This window comes from Lissotriton helveticus, chromosome 9 (assembly GCF_964261635.1).
Source record: "Lissotriton helveticus chromosome 9, aLisHel1.1, whole genome shotgun sequence".
Lineage (NCBI taxonomy): Eukaryota > Metazoa > Chordata > Amphibia > Caudata > Salamandridae > Lissotriton > Lissotriton helveticus.
Window position 1 is genome coordinate 1,279,407,201 of NC_136070.1, and position 23,212 is coordinate 1,279,430,412.

Below are 23,212 nucleotides of genomic sequence, written 5' to 3' on the forward strand. Positions count from 1 at the left end.
CATCTGTTTTCCACTGGATGGCCAGCCATCAACTAAAATGTAATGCAGACGACACCGTGATACTATTCTTCTGTTCCAACGCCCCAGATACTTGGCAGACCGCATGGCCTTAAAAAGCCCAGCCCTCAGGCCCTCGGAGGGGAAAGTTAAGAACTTGGGATTAAATTTGATAATTCCCTCTCCCTTCAAACACAAATCATGTCAGTGACAGGCACATGTAACAGGCTTCTGCGTGTACTAAAAAGGTTCTTACATTTCCTCTCTTTCTCTGCAAGAAAGGCGTTTATCCAGACACTTACAGCCTCCAGGCTGGATTATGGAAATGCCCTATATCTGAAACTCCCCGACTATCTGCTCAACAGGCTTCAGGTGGTCCGGAATATGGCAACCCGAATACTCCTCAGCCTGCCTCCAAGAACACGTGTCCCTGCACCCGTGTACCCTTCACTGGCTCCCGATAAAGAAGAGAATTTACTTCAAAACATTTGTTTTGGTCCACAATGCACTGCACCATACAGGTGCAGCTTATCTTATGGCCAGAATCAGGTTCTACGCCCCCTCTAGAACCCTGCGTCCAATCAGCAGCCTTCTAGTAAGGATCCCTAAAACTCGCTGCATGAGAACTGGTGGACGAACCTCTTATCTTGGACCAAGGCATGGGACAAACTTCCTCCTGCGCTTCGCTCGGTGGACGTTACCTCACTGTTCAAGAAAAGGATGAAAACCTGGCTTTTCCAACAAGAGTAGATAATCCGACTGTACTCTGGAGGTGAACGAAAATCACAGCGCCTGGACCCTCGATGGAGTAGCCGTGCGATTTACAAGTTGCGTTTCGAGAATTCATTCAGAGAAAAAATAACCTAATCATTAACGCAAATAAAAACAAGAGTTGGAATTTCCGTAAACACGCTTTCGGTAGCAATTTAAGTTGCTACTAAAAAAGTGACAGAAAGATAAAAGTAAGCAATAGCAATAGGCTAAGCTTACCATGATGCAACCATAAATTAAAAGAGGCAGCGAGAGCTGGGAAGGTGTCAGTACCAAGTACACAGTTACCAATCATCAAAACGAATCGTCCTGTAGCAGAAAATGCAAGAAAGACGCCCCACAGGCCACAAAATCTGTCTGTCGCACTGTTGACATCAGAAAATACAGAAACTCTGAGCATTCAGTAGAATAGGGTGAACAATCTCCTACCATGCAACATTTCGATACGTAATGGTTAATGGTGCATTTCTAATCGGAAGTGGACAGAAGCCTTTTGACCTTTTCGAAGACTTTTTAAGTTTTGAATACTTTTTTCAGGAGGGAGAGGCGAATGGATTTTTATTTGCTCTTTTGCAATTTTATATAGGGCAAACTCAGTGCTAAGGGCATTAAGTAATTTACATGAGCATCACTTACATTACACATGGTCACATTCATTTTGCTTTATTTATTTTAGGCATGGGGAGATAAAACGATTTGCCCAGATTCACAGGATGTTGAGCCGGCACTGGGACTCGAACCCTGGTACCTGGTTCCAAAGTTGTCACTCCCTCTCCCTGTATCAGATTAAACTAACCATCCTACATAAGTGCTTGACTGTGGTAACCCATAGTGACCATCGTTTCAGCTCACACTAACTTCGCTAACCAGATGTGTAATCTCCACTCCAAGCAGAGAAGGTCCCGCGGCGCCCGAGACGCAACTTTGCGTATCTCGCTTGTTCAGTAGAAACTGTGTTCTAATGTGGATTTAATTTAATTTAATTGTGGGTTTATACAGCGCTAGGAATCGACTCCCGGAGGAGTATCTCCACGCTTCGACCGCTGGGGAACCCGTCCTGGCTTACCCTGAGAGATGGTCCCTGATGGGTATCTCTAAGGTGCGACCAAGCATCCCCGGCGGTCTGGGGGGGCCGTTGTGAAGATGAGGCAAGCTGATGCCCAGAGTTGCCGAGTGTGGTTTCTGACTAGAGTAGGCACCGAGGCGAGAATTATCGAGTCCGCTGACCCTGGTCCACGACCCTGCCGCGTCGGGAATCGAACCCTGGTCCCGGGCCGTTCTCTGCTTACGGGTCTGCCGCCTCTAACCAGTGAGCCACACTTCTCCACTTACTTTCTGAATGTCTGTTCCCGCTCCCGGGAGCTCACCCTTGCACCGCCGTGGTAAAGGAACATGCGTGGTAAAGGCATATGTGTGGTAAAAGCTTGCGTTGTAACGGCACGCGTGGTTCAGACCACGTGGTTAATGCCAATTCCCTCCACACACAGATACCCAATTCTTCTAGCAGCCTCTGTATTAGGGTGTAACTGTGCACCCGCCACACTTCGGGGTGCTTGACACAATCACAGATGCTGGGGGAAACCAGTGCTCTTCTATTCTGTGATTCTCAAACATTTGCAAAGTGTTGCCGTCAACACCTCACGTTCCCCGAAAGCTGGAGCGTAGCCTCACTGAGTAAGTGTACAAAATATGAGAGACGAAAGACAGTTTGGTGGGAGCAGCCACACACCCATCTTTGCAAATATTCATCGAGTTCTCATTTTCCAATGCCTTTTAGACTAGAATATAAGACCAGTATATCTAAGAACTACAGCTTCTAAATCCTAAAACAATACTTTTGAAGAGTCCCCTAAACTTATTTGTTTATGATTGTTTTGATTCTTTTTGCAGGGCCTGGATGATGAAATTAACTACTAAATCTAGTCACTCTTTTCTCTTATTGTCCACCATTTTGGAATGATAAATTAAACATCTTTACAAAATGGCCGCTGCTTCATGACATGTAGTGCACATCCGGGGTGACGTATACAAGTTTCTACATCACCACAAAGTCTTTTTTAGTTTTTGCCAATGTTGTTTTTTTTTCCTTTCTGCTTATATGGAACAGCATTAGCAAAAAGCATTGGCAACAGATCTGGACGGGGAATGAAAAGCAGCCCTGGTAGAAAAGTTGATACCAGACCCGCACCAGCATGCCTTTTTCATTATTAAACAATTGAACAGGATAGAATTCCTTTTCCAAACACATAATAAGGAGAAAAGTAAGTTCTCAGGATTCAATCGGCCCGCTGAAGGACAGCGAGCAAATACCACTGATCTCTTTACTGCGAGCTGCAAGGGGTTTGCATTGATAAGTGCGTATCAACTCATCGATGCCTCACCCTCAGTATGGAGCATTTCAAGAGATTTAGAGAAACACCTATCTTTGACTTTTAGGACAGGGATAACAGAAAGTTGGGTCTGGATGATAAAGAAATCAGAGACTTTTTGTAGAAGGATTGCTGTCCGAGAGGTAAATTTGGTATATGCCTGGGAGAGAACTGGGAAGGTAACATCAGGAAAATGAAGAACGCGTATGAGACCTGATGAAGCTCGGACGTGATAATCTGACATCATAATAGTGGAAGCCTTGAATGAGAGGTATGTTTTAACTTGGTCGCATATGGCTGATTGTATGTGAAATGTCTATGGAAGATGTATACGCAATTGCCCTTAAGAAGACGGCTAACAATCATATACACAACCGAAACGCATAGACGGATACTGAGAACTTACATCAATCCTTATCTGTTTTGAATACGGAATTCTGTCCTATTCAGTTGTTTAATGATAAAGAATGAGAGGGTTTTACTGAACCTATACACTGTATGAGGCTTCACTTTTAATCTTCCATAAATGTATGGTAAGTATTGCCATATATCTTTATTGATATCAATGAATTATATTTTTAGATGTCTTATGTTTGTTCTTATCACATGTTTGGCACATCAGTCTGAATTTACTGTTATTGTATTCTAATTTTTTGATCTGAGGGGAGATTTGCTTTTCTGTCTCTTAGAAGACCTTGTCCCCTTGGTTCGGGCAGGTTGCTCTCACCAGTTATACAATTCGTTCACTAGCTATACGAGTTAATGACCGGAGGCTTTTTTGCAGTATGTAAAACAAAGTTTTAAAATAAACGGCAAAAATAAGGACAAGAAGACCATCACAACTTATCCTTTGCCAACTTTGTCAAACAACGTGAGACTTAGCCATGGTTCTAATAATGAACTGTAGCCACGGTAGTGGTGATTATAGTGCCAAGCAATATGCAGACTAGTACCTGTACACAGAGGAACTATAGTTTCAATTAAACAAATATCATAACAAAAGGACTCTGCCATGCAAAGGCCCCCACAGAATAATGTGCAAAGCAGCCCTGGGCAGCTTACAGCACTAGGAGGCCACACAGTGTACGCTATCAAAAACATCATATCAAGACAAATTCTCAGTGTAGGACGCACTCTACGAACCTGTTCCAAAACTGATGGCGGGAGCTTTGATCGGGTCTGGGGAGGGGCACATGACCCCAGTCTCGGTCAGGATGGCTGGGCTCTCGTAGTCTTCAAAGTAGCATGAGTAAGATTCCTCTTCACCCAGCGGCGACAGCTCGGGGATGGACAGGAAGATCTGCCAATCAAATGACAAGTCAATACAGTCAGACAAGTGGCCAACAATTATTGAGCCTGATACATGAACACAAAAAATGGAATTAAAAAACTACGGAAGATAGCGGTGGGCATCAGGGGTTTGGGGGAACAAGATAAAGTGAAACAATAATCAATTGGGGCAAAAAAGATAGGTGCACAAAAAAGGAGATATGCTTTAAAATGGATGAGAAAAGAGTGAAGGCTTAATTGCATTTTTAGGGTCGACCTACTAGAAAAGCACATGTGCTATCTGTTGTGAGGCATATTGTATCTTACCAAGAACGTGGAGGGCCTTGGAGCCCGCTCAGTGATTACCATTGGTTGGGTGTTCTTACCACTCTTGTTTGCCTGCTTCTTATTCATGTACCGGCTTGTCAATCTTCTGTTTGCCCCTCCCATGGAGCAGTGCCTCTTTACAATCTCTTTGACTGGCAGGCATTACTGCTTCCACTGCTTGCTTTTCAAACACTACTTTTTTTTTCTTTTGTGTGAAGCACGCCATGAGAGTGCGTGTGTTTGAGACAATTATTCAGGTACGTCTCCCCCCATGCACTTCGTGTTGCTCTCTGTTGCCCGACTGCTTCCCCGCGCCCCCTTGCAAGCTGCGCGTGCTTCTTCCCATTGCTTACCTCCACCCTCAGAGTTGCTTTCCCCAAACACCCCTGTTGCTTTCATGCCAGTTCTCGCCCTTCCCTGTTGCTTTCACGTTCTTTCCTTTGTTGTTCGGGCGTCCCCTAATGCCCGAGTTGTGTTGCTGTCGCCCACCACCACCCTGCTTCTACCCCCCCCTTGCCAGCTCACTTAAAAAAAACACTTTTGCACATTTTCTTTTCTTTTAAGTTACAGATCCAACTCAGATCAGTAACTACATAGGGGGAAAAAAGCACCTGTGCCATTTTGTAGGCAGAGACAAGCGTGGTGCGCGCCTACAAGAGGGAGCGGGTGGTCACATCAACACTTTTCTTTTTTATACATTTTATAACTTGTTTTTATACCCAGGATGCTGTGCAGCGTGGCTAAAGAGCACTGGCAAAGCCAGGAGGTCACAAAAGCGAGACCTATCGGTTTTGTCTATGCTTGTTACTTTTAGTGTGTTTTTATAAAGAGCCAAATTAGCAGAGTGCACAGTAGCCAGGTTTCTGATCTATGAACTTGAGGAAGAAAGCAGAAGGGGTGTACTCTCGGCTCTGACAGGATACTGAGTTTTTGTGACTCTGAGCCAATCACATTTCTCTCGCTCCAAAATATCAGAATACTTGCAAGACCAGAAATTAAGGGTTATGTTATGTATCTACCCGGGAGGGTGTCCTTGCGCTGACCTGCTGTTTCTAACCTTGATTTCTGACACAAAAGCTAATTTATGGGTGGAAGGGGTGGGGTGAGTGGGGTGCTCTTCCAGTGATTATCCAGTGCCCTTTAAATGCTTTCGCTTTACGATGAGACATTAAGGAGGCTCACCGGTGTCCTCACGGTGACCTTCTGACCCTGGGCAGATTCTAAAGCCTCTGGAATTTGATAAGTTGGAGTTTCCTTTGTTTGAACTCGATGACCTCGAACTTTGAGAATTCTATGAATGGACGGTCCTCAGGACAACCCCCCATTATAGTGCCAGTGAAGTGGGTCAAAGGTCACCGGGCATCACTGATACAGCTGTATCGAGCTTTAGTGGTTTTGGAGGTCACTTTTAGGTTTCCATCCATCGTGATGAATAATTCCTCGGACATTCATTAAAGACTTTGAAATTAACATCTCTCAATAGATGTCATAAAAACCCAAAGGCGGACGGGCCTAGATAGACGCCCTCGATATATCAGGAAAGGGCAGTAGGGCTGGGGGAGAGTCAAGCTCTCCAGATCAGTCGCTGCCCTGCTCCTGTGTGTACGGGGCAGTTGCCACCATCCTCCTACGTGTACAGGGCAGTCTCCGACCTCCTCCTACGTGTATAGGGCAGTTGCTGTAGCCCGGTTGCATGTACCGATGCAGTTGCTCCTCTCTCCTGGTTGCACCCGAGATATTTGCTGACACAAATCTATGCAAGAGTCGATAACATTGGAAATAGTGGCATGCACTGTTGCCCTTCATTGTTCGCCATCATTTTGTAACTTGGAGCAGCAAAACCGAGGGTCGCAAGAAAGAAGGGCTGCTCAACGTGAAACTAAGTCTGGGCAGTGAACTCCACTCCGCTTGCGGAGTTTTCCACACTTCACATTGCGCGGAGATCGCGGAGTTCCCAAAAACTCCGCTTTGCGTTGTGGAGCAGAGTATTTTTTCCTTGCTCGCGTTCGTCAACGTCATGCTGGCGAGCGCGAGCAAGGAAAACCCACCTCCTGGCAAGATTTTTCCTCGTCCGCGATCGTCAACATCAAGTTGGCGCGCACAAGCTTGAAAAATTAACCTCCCGGTGAGATTTCTCAACGCGGGCGGTCAGATTTCTCAATGTGAGTGATCGCTTATGCAAAACCGTCCGTTCGCATTGAGAAAGCTGCCGCTCGAGTAAAAATCACCTCAAGCAGCAGAAAGGAAGCAGCTCCCACTTGCATAGTGCATGGTGCCATTCGTGATGATTGCACAGTGCGGGCAAGAACCTGACGCTGAAAATCACCACAAATGGCCTTTATCTAACGCACTCCAGTGCTCGTGGAGTTTCGCAGAGTTCTGATTAGCGCGGCAGAGTTTTTTTGGCACTTCGCGGAGTTCCGCACCGCAAACCCCGCCCAGGCTTACTTGACACGTGAAGTGGTCCAGTAAGAAATGTAATACGGTCTTTTGATGAGTAGCTCTCACACCATGCACCCTTTATTTCTCCCACAATGTACCCCTAGTCACACCCTCGTCTCTCCCTGAATGCAGCTCTCATCACTAGCACAAGGAACTCCATGTCTCGCAATATACCCCTCATCCCACCCAAAATGCACCCCTAGTCACTCCCTCAGTGAACCCCTCTTCTCTCCCACAATGCACCTCTCATCATGTGCACTGTGCAATCCTCATCTCTTATTAGGTGCACAGGGCACTCCACGTCTCGCAATGCACCCATTATCCCACCCACAATGCACCCCCAGTCCCTCTCTCAGTCCACCCCTCTTCTTTCCCACAATCCAACTCTCATCACTTGCACAAGGCACTCTTTGCCTTGCAATGCACCCTTTATTCCTCCCACAGTGCACCACCAGCCACTCCCTCTGTGCACTCGTCGTCTCTCCCGCAATCCACCTCTCGCCACTCACACAATGCAACACTCGTCTCACACTGTGCACCCCTTAACTCTTCCATAATACTCCCCTGGTCACTCCCAGTGCACATCTTGTTTTTCCGAGTGCACCCTTCACCACTCACACTGTGCAATCCTTACATATTCCAAAGTGCACCTCTCATCACTTGAGCAAGGCACTCCTCATCTCGCGATGCACCCCTATATCTCCCACAATTCACTCCTAGTCACTCCCTCAGTGCACCCCTCATCTCCCACAAAGCACGTCTCATCACTTGCACAAGGCACTGCTTGTCTTGCAAAGAACCCCTTATCGCTCCCACTATGCACCCCTAGTCACTCCCTCAGTGCACACCTCACCTCTCCCACAATACACCCCTTACCACTCGCACAGTGCACCCCTCATCTTAGACTGCACCTTTTGTCTCTCACACTTGCACCTCTCGTCTCTCCCCAATGCACCCATCCTTCGTAACTCACACACTGCCCCCTTGTCTCTCACACTGCACACTTTTCTCTCCCACAGTATACCCCTTGTCTTTGAGTGTACCTTTTGTCTCTCTCATAATGCACCATTCATCACTCTCAGAATGCATCACTCATCTCTCCCATAATGCATCCTTTGTCTCTCCCACAATGCATCACTTGTCTCTCCCACAATGCATCACTCGTCTCTCCCACAATGCATCACTCGTCTCTCCCACAATGCATCACTCGTCTCTCCCACAATGCATCACTCGTCTCTCCCACAATGCATCACACGTCTCTCCTCTCTCCCAAAATGCACCACTCATTGCTCCACATAATGCACCCCATGTCCCTCCCACAATGCACCCATCACTCCCACAATGCACCCATCAATGCTCTCACAATACACCCATCGTCGCTCCCACAATGCACCCATCGTCACTCCCACAATGCACCCATCGTCACTCCCACAATGCACCCATCGTCACTCCCACAATGCACCCATCGTCACTCCCACAATGCACCCATCGTCACTCCCACAATGCACCCATCGTCACTCCCACAATGAACCCATCAACGCTCCCACAATGCACCCCTTGTCCCTCCCACAATGCACCCATCAACGCTCCCAAAATGCACCCCTTGTCCCTGCCACAATGCACCCATCAACGCTCCCACAATGCACCCATCGTCACTCCCACAATGCACCCATCGTCACTCCCACAATGCACCCATCATCACTCCCACAATGCACCCATCGTCACTCCCACAATGCACCCATCGTCACTCCCACAATGCACCCATCGTCACTCCCACAATGCACCCATCGTCACTCCCACAATGCACCCATCGTCACTCCCACAATGCACCCATCGTCACTCCCACAATGCACCCATCGTCACTCCCACAATGCACCCATCGTCACTCTCACAATGCACCCATCGTCACTCCCACAATGCACCCATCGTCACTCCCACAATGCACCCATCGTCACTCCCACAATGCACCCATCGTCACTCCCACAATGCACCCATCGTCACTCCCACAATGCACCCATTGTCACTCCCACAATGCACCCCTTTCCCTTCCCACAATGCACCCATCGTCACTCCCACAATGCACCCATCGTCACTCCCACAATGAACCCATCGTCACTCCCACAATGCACCCATCGTCACTCCCACAATGCACCCATCGTCACTCCCACAATGCACCCATCGTCACTCTCACAATGCACCCATCGTCACTCCCACAATGCACCCATCGTCACTCCCACAATGCACCCATCGTCACTCCCACAATGCACCCATCGTCAATCCCACAATGCACCCATCGTCACTCCCACAATGCACCCATTGTCACTCCCACAATGCACCCCTTTCCCTTCCCACAATGCACCCATCGTCACTCCCACAATGCACCCATCGTCACTCCCACAATGAACCCATCGTCGCTCCCACAATGCCCCCCTTGTCCCTCCCACAATGCACCCATCGTAACTCCCACAATGCACCCATCGTCACTCCCACAATGCACCCATCGTCACTCCCACAATGCACCCATCGTCACTCCCACAATGCACCCATTGTCCCTCCCTCAACGCACCCCTTGTCCCTCCCCCAATGCACCCATCGTCGCTCCGACAATGCACTCCCCGTCTTCCCCACAATGCACCCCTCGTGTATCCAAGGCCCCCTCACATTTCTCTTCTCCTCTCTGCTGATGTTGGCCGGGCTCAGGGACTGGACGGTCAGGCACTGCTGCTGAGAGTCGAAGCTCCAAAGCCATTGGTTCCTGATGGAGGACCGGGGACACTCGAAGCGACGGGTGCACCTGTAACGAGCAAGACATGATTGATGAAGCACCTTAGAAACAGCGACACGCGACAAGCACTCGGCAGGCATCAGTCATCCAAGGCTCAGAGTAATGCGAAGGGATATGAAATTAATAGAAAAATCAATGCAACACGAGAGAGAGCAATGAACCGCAAATCAATAACACATTAAAGATGACGAAGGAACTCAATGGAATATCAATAAATCATGAGTGCGGGTGGACATCACATGAGTAAAGCACAGGAGTAGTATTATGGGATGGGGAACCCACAGAGGAACAAGGAAGTAAAAAGGCAGCAGCGCAGAGTGCGAAGTCAGCAGAAAATCAATAAACATTGGTATCGGCAGCATTAGATCAATAGAGGCGAGTGCCTCGGTGTAGGTGGCGAGAGCATCAGCTCAGCCTCTGGTCAGTAGTAGGGAGTGTGAAACCAATACAGAATCAATACAAACACAAAAGAGCGTTGTGGGATGGGACATTAATCAATAAAAGGAAAGAGCGCTGAATGAGAGAGTAATGAGGGATCGAAGGAGTATCTGAGAGGCACCAAACTAATCAATACATTGAGGTTCGGAGATGAAACTTCGAACCAAGAGACAATGAATAAAAACTAAACATAATGAAGGAGCATAAAACAAACAAAGAAACAATATGTGAGATCAATAAGAGACCAGAAGGACCACGGCTCGCGACACAGATCAAGAATCAATAAAACAATCTGTAATCAACAAGGAATCAAGACATCCAGCCGGCAATAGTGGACGCAAAGAAATGAATAATCAATTAACAGCAAAGCAGGGCTTGGGAAGACATCCAGCGACAATCCAACAGGATGTATGAATGCTCGTCGCTGTGCAGAGCAGCTCGGTTTACACAATGAAGCAACAACACACAAAAGATCTAAAGAGAGTTGGTTTGTGACATGAGTGAATTGATGACTGGAAACACGGTGAGATCAACTCCCTTCTGAAGAAACCCTCGGCGGACCCCACCGACCTCAAAAACTACAGACCCATCTCCCTGCTCTCGTTCCCAGCAAAAGTCATCGAGAAAGCCATCAACAGGCAACTCGCCACATTCATCGAAGAGCACAACATCCTCGACTCCTCCCAATCCGCTTCAGAAAAAAACACAGTACGGAAACCGTCCTCCTCGCCGCAACAGATGACATCCATACCTTACTGGACAAAGGATAAACAGCGGCCCTCATCCTCCTCGACCTCTCAGCGGCGTTCGACCAGGCTCTCACCGCACCCTAATACGCAGGCTCCACGACGCAGGGATCCAAGACAAGGCCCACGACTGGATCCACTCCTTCCTCTCCGGCAGAACGCGTGGGTCAGACGCCCCCCTTTCCTCTCAGACCCTACAGCTACCGAGTCCCCCAGGGATCCTCCCTCAGCCCTATGCTCTTCAACGTCTACATGGCTCCGCTCGCCCCCATCATCAGAACCTACGGACTCAACATTGTGTCATATGCAGATGAGACCCAACTCATCCTCTCCCTTTCCAACGAACCCAATACCGACAGACACAACTTTCGAGAAGGTATGGAAGCCGTCAAAAAATGGATGAAAAATAGCTGCCTACAACTAACTAAACACAAACAAAACGGAAGTACTCATCATACGCCCAAACCCAGATACCTGGAACGACCCCTGGTGGCCCCCCGCCCTCGGAAGCCCGCCCACCCACATGGACCACGCACACAACCTGGGAATCATCATGGACTCAGAGCTCAAAATGGACTGCCAGATCAACTCTGTCTCGTCCTCCTGCTTCGATACCCTCTGCCTCATACGCAAGACCTTCAAATGGATCATCCTCGAACACAGAAAGACCGTCACTCACGCCCTGGTCACCAGCAGGCTCGACTACGGCAACGCACTCTATTCCAGAATAAACAAAAACCTCACCCGCAAGCTACTGAACATCCAAAATGCCACTACAAGACTGGTCCTCAACCTGCCAAGCCACTGCCACATCTCCAGGCACCTGCGCACACTCCACTGGCTCCCCGTCGAAGCTAGAGTCACCTTCAAGATGCTAACTCACGCTCACAAGGCCCTCCACGCCACCGGACCAGCATACCTAAACAGCCGACTCAAATTCCACGCACCCCAAAGGACCCTATGATCAGCCCAGCTCTCCTACGCCGTGGTCCCCCGCACCAGAAAGACCAGATCAGGAGGCCGCTCCTTCTCCTTCCGCATGGCCAGTGCCTGGAACGACCTTCCGCTCCACCTCAGACATTTAACATCGCTCCCCATCTTCACAAGAAACCTCAAAACCTGGCTCTTCGACAGACCCCCTTCTTAATGGACTGGAACCTGCGAAAGCACCCCCCCCACCCCCACCCCCCACCACACCCCTAGCACCTTGAGACCCTTACAGGTGAGTAGTCGCGCTTAAAAAACACCTGATTTGATTTGATATTGATATTGATAGGAAATCAATACAACAATACGAGAGAGAATTGAGTGTGTTTGAGTTGGAGAGAGCGCGCTAATACACAAGGGTGTCTCGGCACCGGGGAAAGGCCTGGGGAGAACATAAAAACACCGCTAGCTGAAATAAATGTGTTTTTAGTGCTTTACGAAAATGCATATGATTAGATTCTGTGCAGGGAGCTAATGGCAGGATACTCCAGGCCTGAGCCGTGATGATGAAGACGGTGCGACCACCTTCTACAAATCCTGGGTCTAGCGACCAGAAAAGCAGAGCTCGCGGCAGCTGCCTGCTGGGCGATGGCAGATAAAACAAAACAAACACATCCTGTAGGTCACAACTTGAAATCTGCGATGATTGGCAAGATTATTAAACAACCACTGGCAAAGCCAATAGGCCTCGCCTATGCAAGAGCTATTAGCCATGTTGTACACCAGCATGGCTTAAATGTAGTGGCGTAGAGGAGAGTGTCATAGAGTGTCATAAATTGGAGTGGTGTGGAGTGTCGTAGAGTGGAATGGTAAACAGTGGAGAAGAGTGTTGTAGAGGTGAGTGGCATTGACTGTCGTGTATTGCAGTCGCATAGTGTGGTGTACAGTGGAGTGGCATAGAGTTGAGAGGACTGGTGTAGAGTGCACTGGCATAGATTGTTTCACAGTATAGTGGCGTAGAATTCAACGGCATACAATGCAGCATCACAGAATGTGGTGGTGTTGATTGGAGGGTTGCATAGTACAGTGTAGTAAATTAAAGTGCAGTGGTGCAGAGTAGAGTGGCATAGAGTGCAGTAGCGTAGAGCAGAACATACTAGAGTATAGTGCCATAGAGTGCTGTTGTATAGAGTGGAGTGCTGCACAGCACAGTGGCATAGAGTTGAGTGATGCAGAGTAGAGTGGCATAGAGTGCAGTGAAGTACAGTGCATTGGTATATAATCCAGTTGTGAAAAGTAAAGATGCATAGAGTTCATAGTAGAGTGTCGTGGAGTGCAGTGGTGTACAGTGGCATCGAGTGTATTGGCATAGAGTAGAGTGGTGCAGAGTGACAGAGTGCAGTGGCAGGGAGTACAGTGCATAGGCACAGAGTCCAGTGGCATACAGTGCAGTGGCATAGAGTAGAGTGGTGCAGCGTAGAGTGCATTGGCATACAGTGGAGTGGCGCAAAGTAGAGTGGACTGGTGTAGAGTGCACTGGTGTGGAGTTTTGCAGAGTGCAGTGGTGTAGAGTGCAGTGGCGTAGAGTGCAGCAACATAGAATTCAGCAGTGTACCATGCACTGTTGCAACAGCATTGATTTAGATGTGATTGGTGCATAGTAGAGTGTAGTAGCATTGAGTGCAGTGGTGCAGAGCAGGGAGGCAAAATGTGCAGTGGTGTAGAGTGTTGCAGACCAGAGCAGTGTAGAGTGCAGTGGCATAAGTGGTGCGTAGTAGAGTGGCAACGAGTGCAAAGTGCAATGGTATAGAGTGGTGTAGAGTATAGTGGCATGGAGTGGAGGGGTGTAGAGTGCATTGGCATAAAGTGCTATGATGCAGAGTAGAGTTGTGCAGAGTTCGGTGGCACAAAGTGCAGTGTTGCAGAGTAGAGTGTCGGAGAGTGCAGTGATGTAGAGAGTAATGACGCAGAGTGCAGTGGCATAATGTAGAATGGCTTAGAGTGCATGATATAGAGTACAGTGGTGCAGAGTAGAGTGCAATGGCATGGAGAGCAGTGACGTACAGTGCAGTGACATAGAGTGCAGCCGTGTAGAGTGTAGTGGCAAAGATTAGAGTGGCGCAGAGTGGCGTAGAGTGCAGTGGCATAGAGTAGATTGTTTCAGAGTAGAGTGGTGCAGGGTAGACTGCAGTGGCATAGAGTGTGATGGCGCAGAGTACAGTGGTGTAGAGGGCCGTGGCACAGAGTGCAGTGGGGCACAGTAGATTGAACAAGCTTATAGTGATTGACATGGAGAAAAGGGGTGCAGAGTGGAATGGTACAGAGTAGAGAGTGTTGGCATAGAGCACAGTGGGGTAAAGTGCAGTGTTGCAGAGTGGTGTAGAGTGGAGTAGTTGTGCAGTGTGGAGTGGCCCAGACTGGACTGGTGTAGAGTGCATAGGCAACGAGTGCTGCTGTGTAGAGCAGAGTAGAGTAGAGAGGTGTAGAGCGCAGTGGCGTAGAGTGCAGTGGCAACGAGTGCTGCGGTTTAGAGTAGAGTAGAGAGACATAGAGTGAAGTGGCTTAGAGTGCAGTGGCATACAGTGGAGTGTCATAGAGTGGATGATTGTGGCAGAGTGGAGTAGAGTGCAGTGATGCAGAGTAAAGTGCAGTGGCGTGGAGTGGTGCAGAGTAGAGTGCAGTGCGCATGGTGTGGAAGCCACTGCCATTACAGAAAACATATTTTCAATTAAAATGACTGTTGAATTTGCAGACCTACAGTTTCACTGATTAAAGTAAACATCGCACAATTGATAATGTGTGGAAATGTCATCGCCAATGTATTGATTTGGCTTTATCCTATTAAAATATTTGTTTCTAACTCTCTTCAAAATTTACAAAAAATGTGCTTCATTTGTGCTTTCCTAATTCTGATTTATTCTGTGATACTTGCTTAAAATGTTGCTGCGTGCTAGAAACAACCTGTTGCTCTGTCCTCAGTATCCAGAAAGATTGCCACATAAATCCTCTCACTTTGCAGTCAGAGAAAGAAAAGTAAACACCAACATCCCTCTGAAGACGGAGCCAGACATGAGGCCTCTGTCTTTGAATGACCAGCAAATGAGACAAGATAAGAACAAGATTTAAAGGTCAGTTTACAGAAAGGAGTACTCGTGGAAGAATACAAGGAGAGGTACTGTGAAAAGGCTGTGCTCCTTGGGAAGGACAAACTCACCCTGGACAGCCTAAAGTAAACAAAGCCAACACATAGAAACCGAGAATATGTGAGTTACAAACCACAGAGCCAATGGTAACAGCGAGGGGAGTGCATTCCCAGGGAAGCTTTATGAATGTCCCCAAGATCTTTTTAGCAAACCAGACCGCTGCGCTGCCTGGAAGGCTGCGACCTTTACCACAGTCATGCAGTGGGTGCAGCCGGACCGCTGTGCTGCCTGGAAGGCTGCAACTTTTACAGCAGTCATGCAGTGGGTGCAGCCAGACCGCTGCGCTGCCTGGAAGGCTGCAACTTTTACAGCAGTCATGCAGTGGGTGGAGTCAGACCTCAGCCCTGCCTGGAAGGCTGCGACCTTTACAGCAGTCATGTAGTGGGTGCAGCCAGACCGCTGCGCTGCCTGGAAGGCTGCAACTTTTACAGTAGTCATGCAGTGGGTGCAGCCAGACCGCTGCACTGCCTGGAAGGTTACGACCTTTACAGCAGTCCTGCAGTGGGTGCAGCCAGACCGCTGCGCTGCCGGATAGGCTGCGACCTTTACAGCAGTCCTGCAGTAGGTGCAGCCAGACCGCTGCGCTGCCTGGAAGGCTGCAACTTTTACAGCAGTCATGCAGTGGGTGGAGTCAGACCTCAGCCCTGCCTGGAAGGCTGCGACCGCCACAGCAGTCATGCAGTGGGTGCAGCCAAACCGCTGCACTGCCTGGAAGGCTGCGACTGTCACAGCAGTCATGCAGTGGGTGCAGTCAGACCTCAGCGCTGCCTGGAAGGCTGCGACCTTTACAGCAGTCATCCAGTGGATGCAGCCAGACCGCTGCACTGCCTGGAAGGCTGCGACCTTTACAACAGCCATGCAGTGGGTAAAGCCAGACCTCTGCGCTGCCTGGAAGGCTGCGACCGTCACAGCAGTCATGCAGTGGGTGCAGCCAGACCGCTGCACTGCCTGGAAGGCTGTGACCGTCACAGCAGTCATGCAGTGGGTGCAGCCAGACTGCTGCGCTGCCTGGAAGGCTGCGACCGTCACAGCAGTCATGCAGTGGGTGCAGCCAGACCGCTGCGCTGCCTGGAAGGCTGCGACCTTTAAAACAGTCATGCAGTGGGTGCAGCCAGACCACTGAGCTGCCTGGAAGGCTGCGACCTTTACAGCAGTCACGCAGTGGGTGCAGCCAGACCGCTGTGCTGCCTCAAGGCTGCGAACTTTACAGCACTCATGCAGTGGGTGGAGTCAGACCGCTGTGCTGCCTGGTAGGTGGCGACCGTCACAGCAGTCATGCAGTGGGTGCAGCCAGACCACTGAGCTGCCTGGAAGGCTGCGACCTTTACAGCAGTCACGCAGTGGGGGCAGCCAGACCGCTGCGCTGCCTGGAAGGCTGCGACCTTTACAGCAGTCACGCAGTGGGTGCAGCCAGACCGCTGCACTGCCTCATAGGCTGCGACCTTTACAGCAGTCATGCAGTGGGTGGAGACAGACCGCTGCGCTGCTGTCAGGCGCCCCACAAGACTCACCTGGGCTTGTGAAGCGATTCTGCTGAGACGACAGGAGCCACCGCCCTTGTTCCTAACTAACCCCCGCGGGGAGTAAAACCAGACACGGATTAGATGGAACCAGGGATGGGGGCCAAATAAGCAAGAGGAGTGGCCTTGGTGGAAGGGACATAGGGTAGGGTCTTGGCACAGCTGAGGGAACAAGCGTGAGATAGGTGCCTCCAGTCCGGAGAATCCAGTGATGAAGCGACGGTAGTAGTTGGCAAACCCCAAGAATCGCTGTACCCCTTTCACGGATTCTGGAGTGGGCCAAAGAAGGATGGCCTCTACTTTCTTGTTGTCCATTTGTATACCAGCTGGAGTGATAATATGTCCCAGGAACTCCACGGCTGTAACGTGGAAAACGCTTTTCTCCAGTTTTACGTACAGTCAATGTTTACCCAGCTGTCGTAGAACCGGACGCACATGCTGTACGTGTTCGGTGATGGTCTGTGAGAAGATCAGGATATCGTCTATGGAGACGATACAGAAGACGTCGAGGAACTCCCTCAACACCTCATCGATGAAGAACTGGAATGCTGCGGGGGCATTGCAGAGTCCGAAAGGCATGACCTGGTACTCGAACAGGCCGAATTTGGTCCAGAAGGCGGTCTTCCATTCGTCACCCTTCCGGACCCTAACCAGATGGTAGGCACCCCGCAGATCCAGTTTGGTATAAATGGAGGCGTTCTTGACTTGATCCAGGAGGTTGGAGATGAGCGGAAGCGGGTACCGTTTTTTCACCATAATGGCGTTCATCGCCCTGAAGTCGATGCAAGTCCTCAGGTCCCCTTCCTTCTTCAACGCGAAGAAGAGGGGAGATGACACCGGGGACCTGGAATGGCGGATGAACCCATTGTCCAAGTACTCGTCTAGGTAGGAGCGTAGGTGGACGTTCTCCTTTTCGGTAAGGGAATAGATCCTGCTACAGGGTAGCGTAGAGCCGGTTATAAGATCGATCCGACAATCGAAGGAACGATGCGGTGGCAGGGTGTTGGCTCCTTTTTTATCGAACACCTCTGCCAGATCCTGATAGTTCTCAGGTACTTCGGCTTGGGATACCATCCCCATGCCTTGTACCGCTAATGATCGAGCTTGTATGGAACGGATACCATGCAGGTTGTCCTCCTTGTAACAGGTTTTACAGCAGTGTTCAGAATCCAGACAGATAACCCGAGAAACCCAGTTGACTCGGGGATTGTGGTTTACCAGCCATGGTAGGCCCAAAATGACTCTGAACTGAGGTGCGTCTATGCAACCCCTCTTGTCTGGCTCTGGGACTAGGAGTGGTTCCCCAAGGGTTGGTGAGACCAGCCGCCACTTGGCCCTGTAGGGCCGTCATATCCTGGCGTAAACTGAGGTTCTCTGCCTGCATGGCAGCCAGCAAGGCTGCGATGTCCTGCAGGGTAACCTCCGGTTCTCCCATGTCGTCTGGGCAGAATGAAACAACGCGGGCTTCTGATTCTGTCAGGCGCCCCACAAGACTCACCTGGGCTTGTGAAGCGATTCTGCAGAGACGACATGAGCCACCGCCCTTGTTCCCAACTAACCCCTGCGGGGAGTAAAACCCGACACGGATTAGATGGAGCCAGGAATGGGGGCCAAATAAGCAAGAGGAGTGGCCTTGGTGGAAGGGACGTAGGGTAGGGTCTTGGCACAGCTGAGGGAACAAGAAAAGACTTGATTAGGACGTGGTACTACTCCTACAGCATAACACCCCACAAAACACATGCAGGAGGGAGCCCCTGGCTCCGGTACTTACCAAGACACACAGTTCGTGCAGAACCAAGGAAGAGGCCAGCAACTTAGCGTCCAGGTGCCTTGGTGAGGAAATGAAATAAAGCGCTCCTGCGCGTAAGAATCACCAAAGTACAAAACAAACAATAAGAAGGCGCTTCTGCGCGTAAGGGTACGATACCAGGACTCCAGGGTAAGCGCTATAGCGCGGCCCAGTGCATGTTTGTTTAACGCTCCTGCGCCACATGCAAGAGTTCCACAGTGCTCCTACGCTACACGCGCCAGGTAACTAGCAGTCGCGCTCCTGCGTAACTGCCAAAACAAAAGCAACACAAGCAAAGAATGTCACAGCGCTCCTGCGCTTACTGACAGAAAATGCAGCAGTGCTCCTGCGCCACTGCCAAACAAAGGCAACACAAGGAAGACATGCAGCAGCGTTCCTGCGCGTCTGCCAAGGAAGGGTTAATTCTGGTCCCAAACGAAAGTATCACAGCGCTCTCAGCGCTCGGCAAATTGGTGCAAGTAGCAGTGCTCCCGCATGGCTGTCTGAGCACTAGAGGCTCAGGAGAGAAATGGCCAGCGCACCACACGATGTTGAGGACGAAACAAAAACGGCAAGGAAAAGTCACGTAACGCGTACTGGCACAGGGAAGGCGTTACCGTGACACGAAGTGCAGCGGAACCTCCAGGAGTCCAAAGGAATAGAAGAACAGTCCTCCGACGTCTGCTGGGCTGGGAATAATACTTCGGAATCAGAAGCACCGATCCGGCGGTGCTTCACGCATTTAAGCGTAGTAACCCGGAAGTGTTTAGTGAGGCGGAGGACTAGACCGGGACACCACTTCCGGGCGGAAGTGAGTATTCCCGACGCCTGCATGTGTCCTGTGGCGCCCGGGACGGCGGAAAGCCGCCACATGACAGCTGCCTGGAAGGCTGCGACCTTTACAGCAGTTATGCAGTGGGTAAAGCCAGACTGCTGCGCTGCCTGGAAGGCTGCGACCTTTACAGCAGTCATGCAGTGGGTGAAGCCAGACAGCTGCGCTGCCTGGAAGGCTGCGACCTTTACAGCAGTCATGCAGCGGGTGAAGCCAGACCGCTGTGCTGCCTGGATGGCTGCAACCTTTACAGCAGTCACACAATGGGTGAAGTCAGACTGCTGCGCTGCCTCATAGGCTGCGACCTTTACAGCAGTCATGCAGTGGGTAAAGCCAGACCGCTGCGCTGCCTGGAAGGCTGCGACCTTCACAGCAGTCATGCAGTGGGTGAAGCCAGACTGCTGCGCTGCCTGTAAGGCTGCAACTTTTACAGCAGTCATGCAGTGGGTGCAGCCAGACCGCTGCGCTGCCTGCGACCTTAACAGCAGTTATGCAGTGGGTGAAGCCAGACTGCTGCGCTGCTTGGAAGGCTGCGACCTTTACAGCAGTCATGCAGTGGGTGAAGCCAGACCGCTGCGCAGCCTGGAAGGCTGCGACCTTTACAGCAGTCATGCAGCGGGTGAAGCCAGACAGCTGTGCTGCCTGGATGGCTGCAACCTTTACAGCAGTCACGCAGTGGGTGAAGTCAGACCGCTGCGCTGCCTCATAGGCTGCGACCTTCACAGAAGTCATGCAGTGGGTGCAGCCAGATCTCTACGCTGCCTGGAAGGCTGCGACCTTTACAGCAGTCATGCAGCGGGTGCAGCCAGACCGCTGAGCTGCCTGCATGGCTGCGACCTTCACAGTAGTCATGCAGTGGGTGCAGGCAGACCGCTGCACTGCCTGGTTGGCTGCGACCTTCACAGTAGTCATGCAGTGGGTGCAGGCAGACCGCTGCACTGCCTGGATGGCTGCGACCTTTACAGCAGTCATGCAGTGGGTGCAGCCAGACCCCTGCGCTGCCTGGTTGGCTGCGACCATTACAGCAGTCATGCATCCGGTGCAGCCAGACCTCTGCGCTGCCTCAAAGGCTGCGACCTTTACAGCAGTCCTGCAGTGGGTGCAGCCAGTTCGCTGCACTGCCTGGAAGGCTGCGACCTTTACAGCAGTACTGCAGTGGGTGCAGCCAGACCGCTGCGCTGCCTGGAAGGCTGCAACTTTTACAACAGTCATGCAGTGGGTGCAGCCAGACCGCTGCGCTGCCTGGAAGGCTGCGACCTTTACAGCAGTCATGCAGTCGGTGCAACCAGACCTCTGCGCTGCCTCAAAGGCAGCGACCTTTACAGCAGTCATGCAGTGGGTGCAGGTAGATTGCTGCACTGCCTGGTAGGCTGCGACCTTTCCAGCAGTCACGCAGTGGGTGCAGCCAGACCTCTGCGCTGCCTCAAAGGCTGCGACCTTTACAGCAGTCATGCAGCGGGTGCAGCCAGACCGCTGCGCTGCCTGGAAGGCTGCGGCCTTTACAGCAGTCATGCAGTGGGTGCAGCCAGACCGCTGTGCTGCCTGGTAGGCTGTGACCTTTACAGCAGTCATGCAGCGGGTGCAGCCAGACTTCTGCGCTGCCTGGAAGGCTGCGACCTTTACACCAGTCACGCAGTGGGTACAGCCGGATCGCTGTGCTGCCTGGAAGGCTGCGACCTTTACAGCAGTCATGCAGTGGGTACAGCCAGATCGCTGCGCTGCCTGGAAGGCTGCGACCTTTACAACAGTCATGCAGTGGGTGCAGCCAGACCGCTGCGCTTCCTGGAAGGCTGCGACCTTTACAGCAGTCATGCAGCGGGTGCAGCCAGACCCCTGCGCTGCCTGGAAGGCTGCAACATTTACAGCAGTCATGCAGTGGGTGCAGGTAGATTGCTGCGCTGCCTGGTAGGCTTCGACCTTTACAGCAATCCCGCAGTGGGTGCAGCCAGACCGCTGCGCTGCCTGGTAGCGCTGTGACCATTACAGCAGTCATGCAGTCGGTGCAGCCAGACCTCTGCGCTGCCTGGTAGGCTGCGACCATTACAGCAGTCATGCAGTGGGTGCAGGGAGACCTCTGCGCTGCCTCAAAAGCTGCGACCTTTACAGCAGTCATGCAGCGGGTGCAGGTAGATTGCTGCGCTGCCTGGTAGGCTTCGACCTTTACAGCAGTCATGCAGCGGGTGCAGCCAGATCCCTGCGCTGCCTCAAAGGCTGTGACCTTTACAGCAGTCATGCAGTCGGTGCAGCCAGACCTCTGCGCTGCCTCAAAGGCTGCGACCTTTACAGCAGTCCTGCAGTGGGTGCAGCCAGACCGCTGCGCTGCCTGGAAGGCTGCGACCTTTACAGCAGTCCTGCAGTGGGTGCAGCCAGACCGCTGCGCTGCCTGGAAGGCTGCAACTTTTACAACAGTCATGCAGTGGGTGCAGCCAGACCGCTGCGCTGCCTGGAAGGCTGCACCTTTACAGCAGTCATGCAGTCGGTGCAACCAGACCTCTGCGCTGCCTCAAAGGCAGCAACCTTTACAGCAGTCATGCAGTGGGTGCAGCCAGACCGCTGCGCTGCCTCAAAGGCTGCGACCTTTACAGCAGTCATGCAGTGGGTGCAGCCAGACCGCTGCACTGCCCGGTAGGCTGTGACCTTTACAGCAGTCATGCAGCGGGTGCAGCCAGACCGCTGCACTGCCTGGAAGGCTGCAGCCTTTACAGCAGTCATGCAGTGGGTGCAGCCAGACCGCTGCGCTGCCTGGTAGGCTGCGACCTTTACAGCAGTCATGCAGCGGGTGCAGCCAGACCGCTGCGCTGCCTGGAAGGCTGCGGCCTTTACAGCAGTCATGCAGTGGGTGGAGTCAGACCTCAGCCCTGCCTGGAAGGCTGCGACCGCCACAGCAGTCATGCAGTGGGTGCAGCCAGACCGCTGCGCTGCCTGGTAGGCTGCGACCTTTACAGCAGTCATGCAGCGGGTGCAGCCAGACCGCTGCGCTGCCTGGAAGGCTGCGGCCTTTACAGCAGTCCTGCAGTGGGTGCAGGCAGACTGCTGCGCTGCCTCAAAGGCTGCGACCTTTACATCAGTCCTGCAGTGGGTGCAGACAGATTATGAACTGCGTTGTGACAGCAGCAGAAGGCTTTACAAGAGCAGCACTGCCGAAGTGGAAGCCACTGCAAATCAGTGAAAGGGGAGAGATGCTCGAATATTCTGGAAGGCCGGATATAAACCCGGCTGCTGCATTCTGAAGGTGTAAGGGGTGCACGAGAGGAGATGAAAACCCAATAAACAGTCAATGACAGCAGCCCACCCTGTTTGTAATTAACACAGGAACCGACATCTTCATGGATGACCCAGGAAGAAAGGAATCCATTTTAATGAGACGCCTCATTATGCGAGAGCCCCCGGTTCCTAATACGGGTCTGAAAAGAAAGCCCTGCATCAAAGGGAACCCCCAGATTAGGGGGCTGGCTCTAGGCTCAGGACGTGTGCCAGGACATTGGGGTCACCATTTACAGGGGCAGATGGAGGGGGTGCCACACAGCAGGCCCTGGTCTCATCAGCGTCAGCCTCAATGATGAGGCGTCCATCCAAGGAGCGCCAGATGGTACCCACGGAGTGACGTCACCTCTCATCACCCTGTGGGTGCACCCGAGCAGCAGAATATCTGGGCGTCCAGGATGGAAACCACAAAGAGGTAAGACGGTCAGCGAAGACATGACAGACGGGTTGAAAAGAGGGGGGCTCAGAGCGGAGCCCGGGAGAACCCCACAACTGAGCTGTGGATGGCAAGACCAATGAGGAGGCAGGTGGAG

The 23,212-nt window shown here is 51.4% G+C and overlaps 1 protein-coding gene across 1 annotated transcript in view; it reads right to left on the bottom strand.

Moving 5' to 3' along the window:
* Nucleotides 1–23,212, bottom strand: part of PLXNB1 (plexin B1) — a 416,790-nt gene that overhangs the window by 153,650 nt on the left and 239,928 nt on the right. Inside the window, exons 7-8 of the mRNA XM_078661870.1 lie at nucleotides 9,837–9,969; nucleotides 4,281–4,437 (exon numbers count right to left, since the gene is read on the bottom strand). Coding sequence (XP_078517996.1) covers nucleotides 4,281–4,437; nucleotides 9,837–9,969 — 290 coding nt within the window. The remainder of the gene's footprint in view (nucleotides 1–4,280; nucleotides 4,438–9,836; nucleotides 9,970–23,212) is intronic.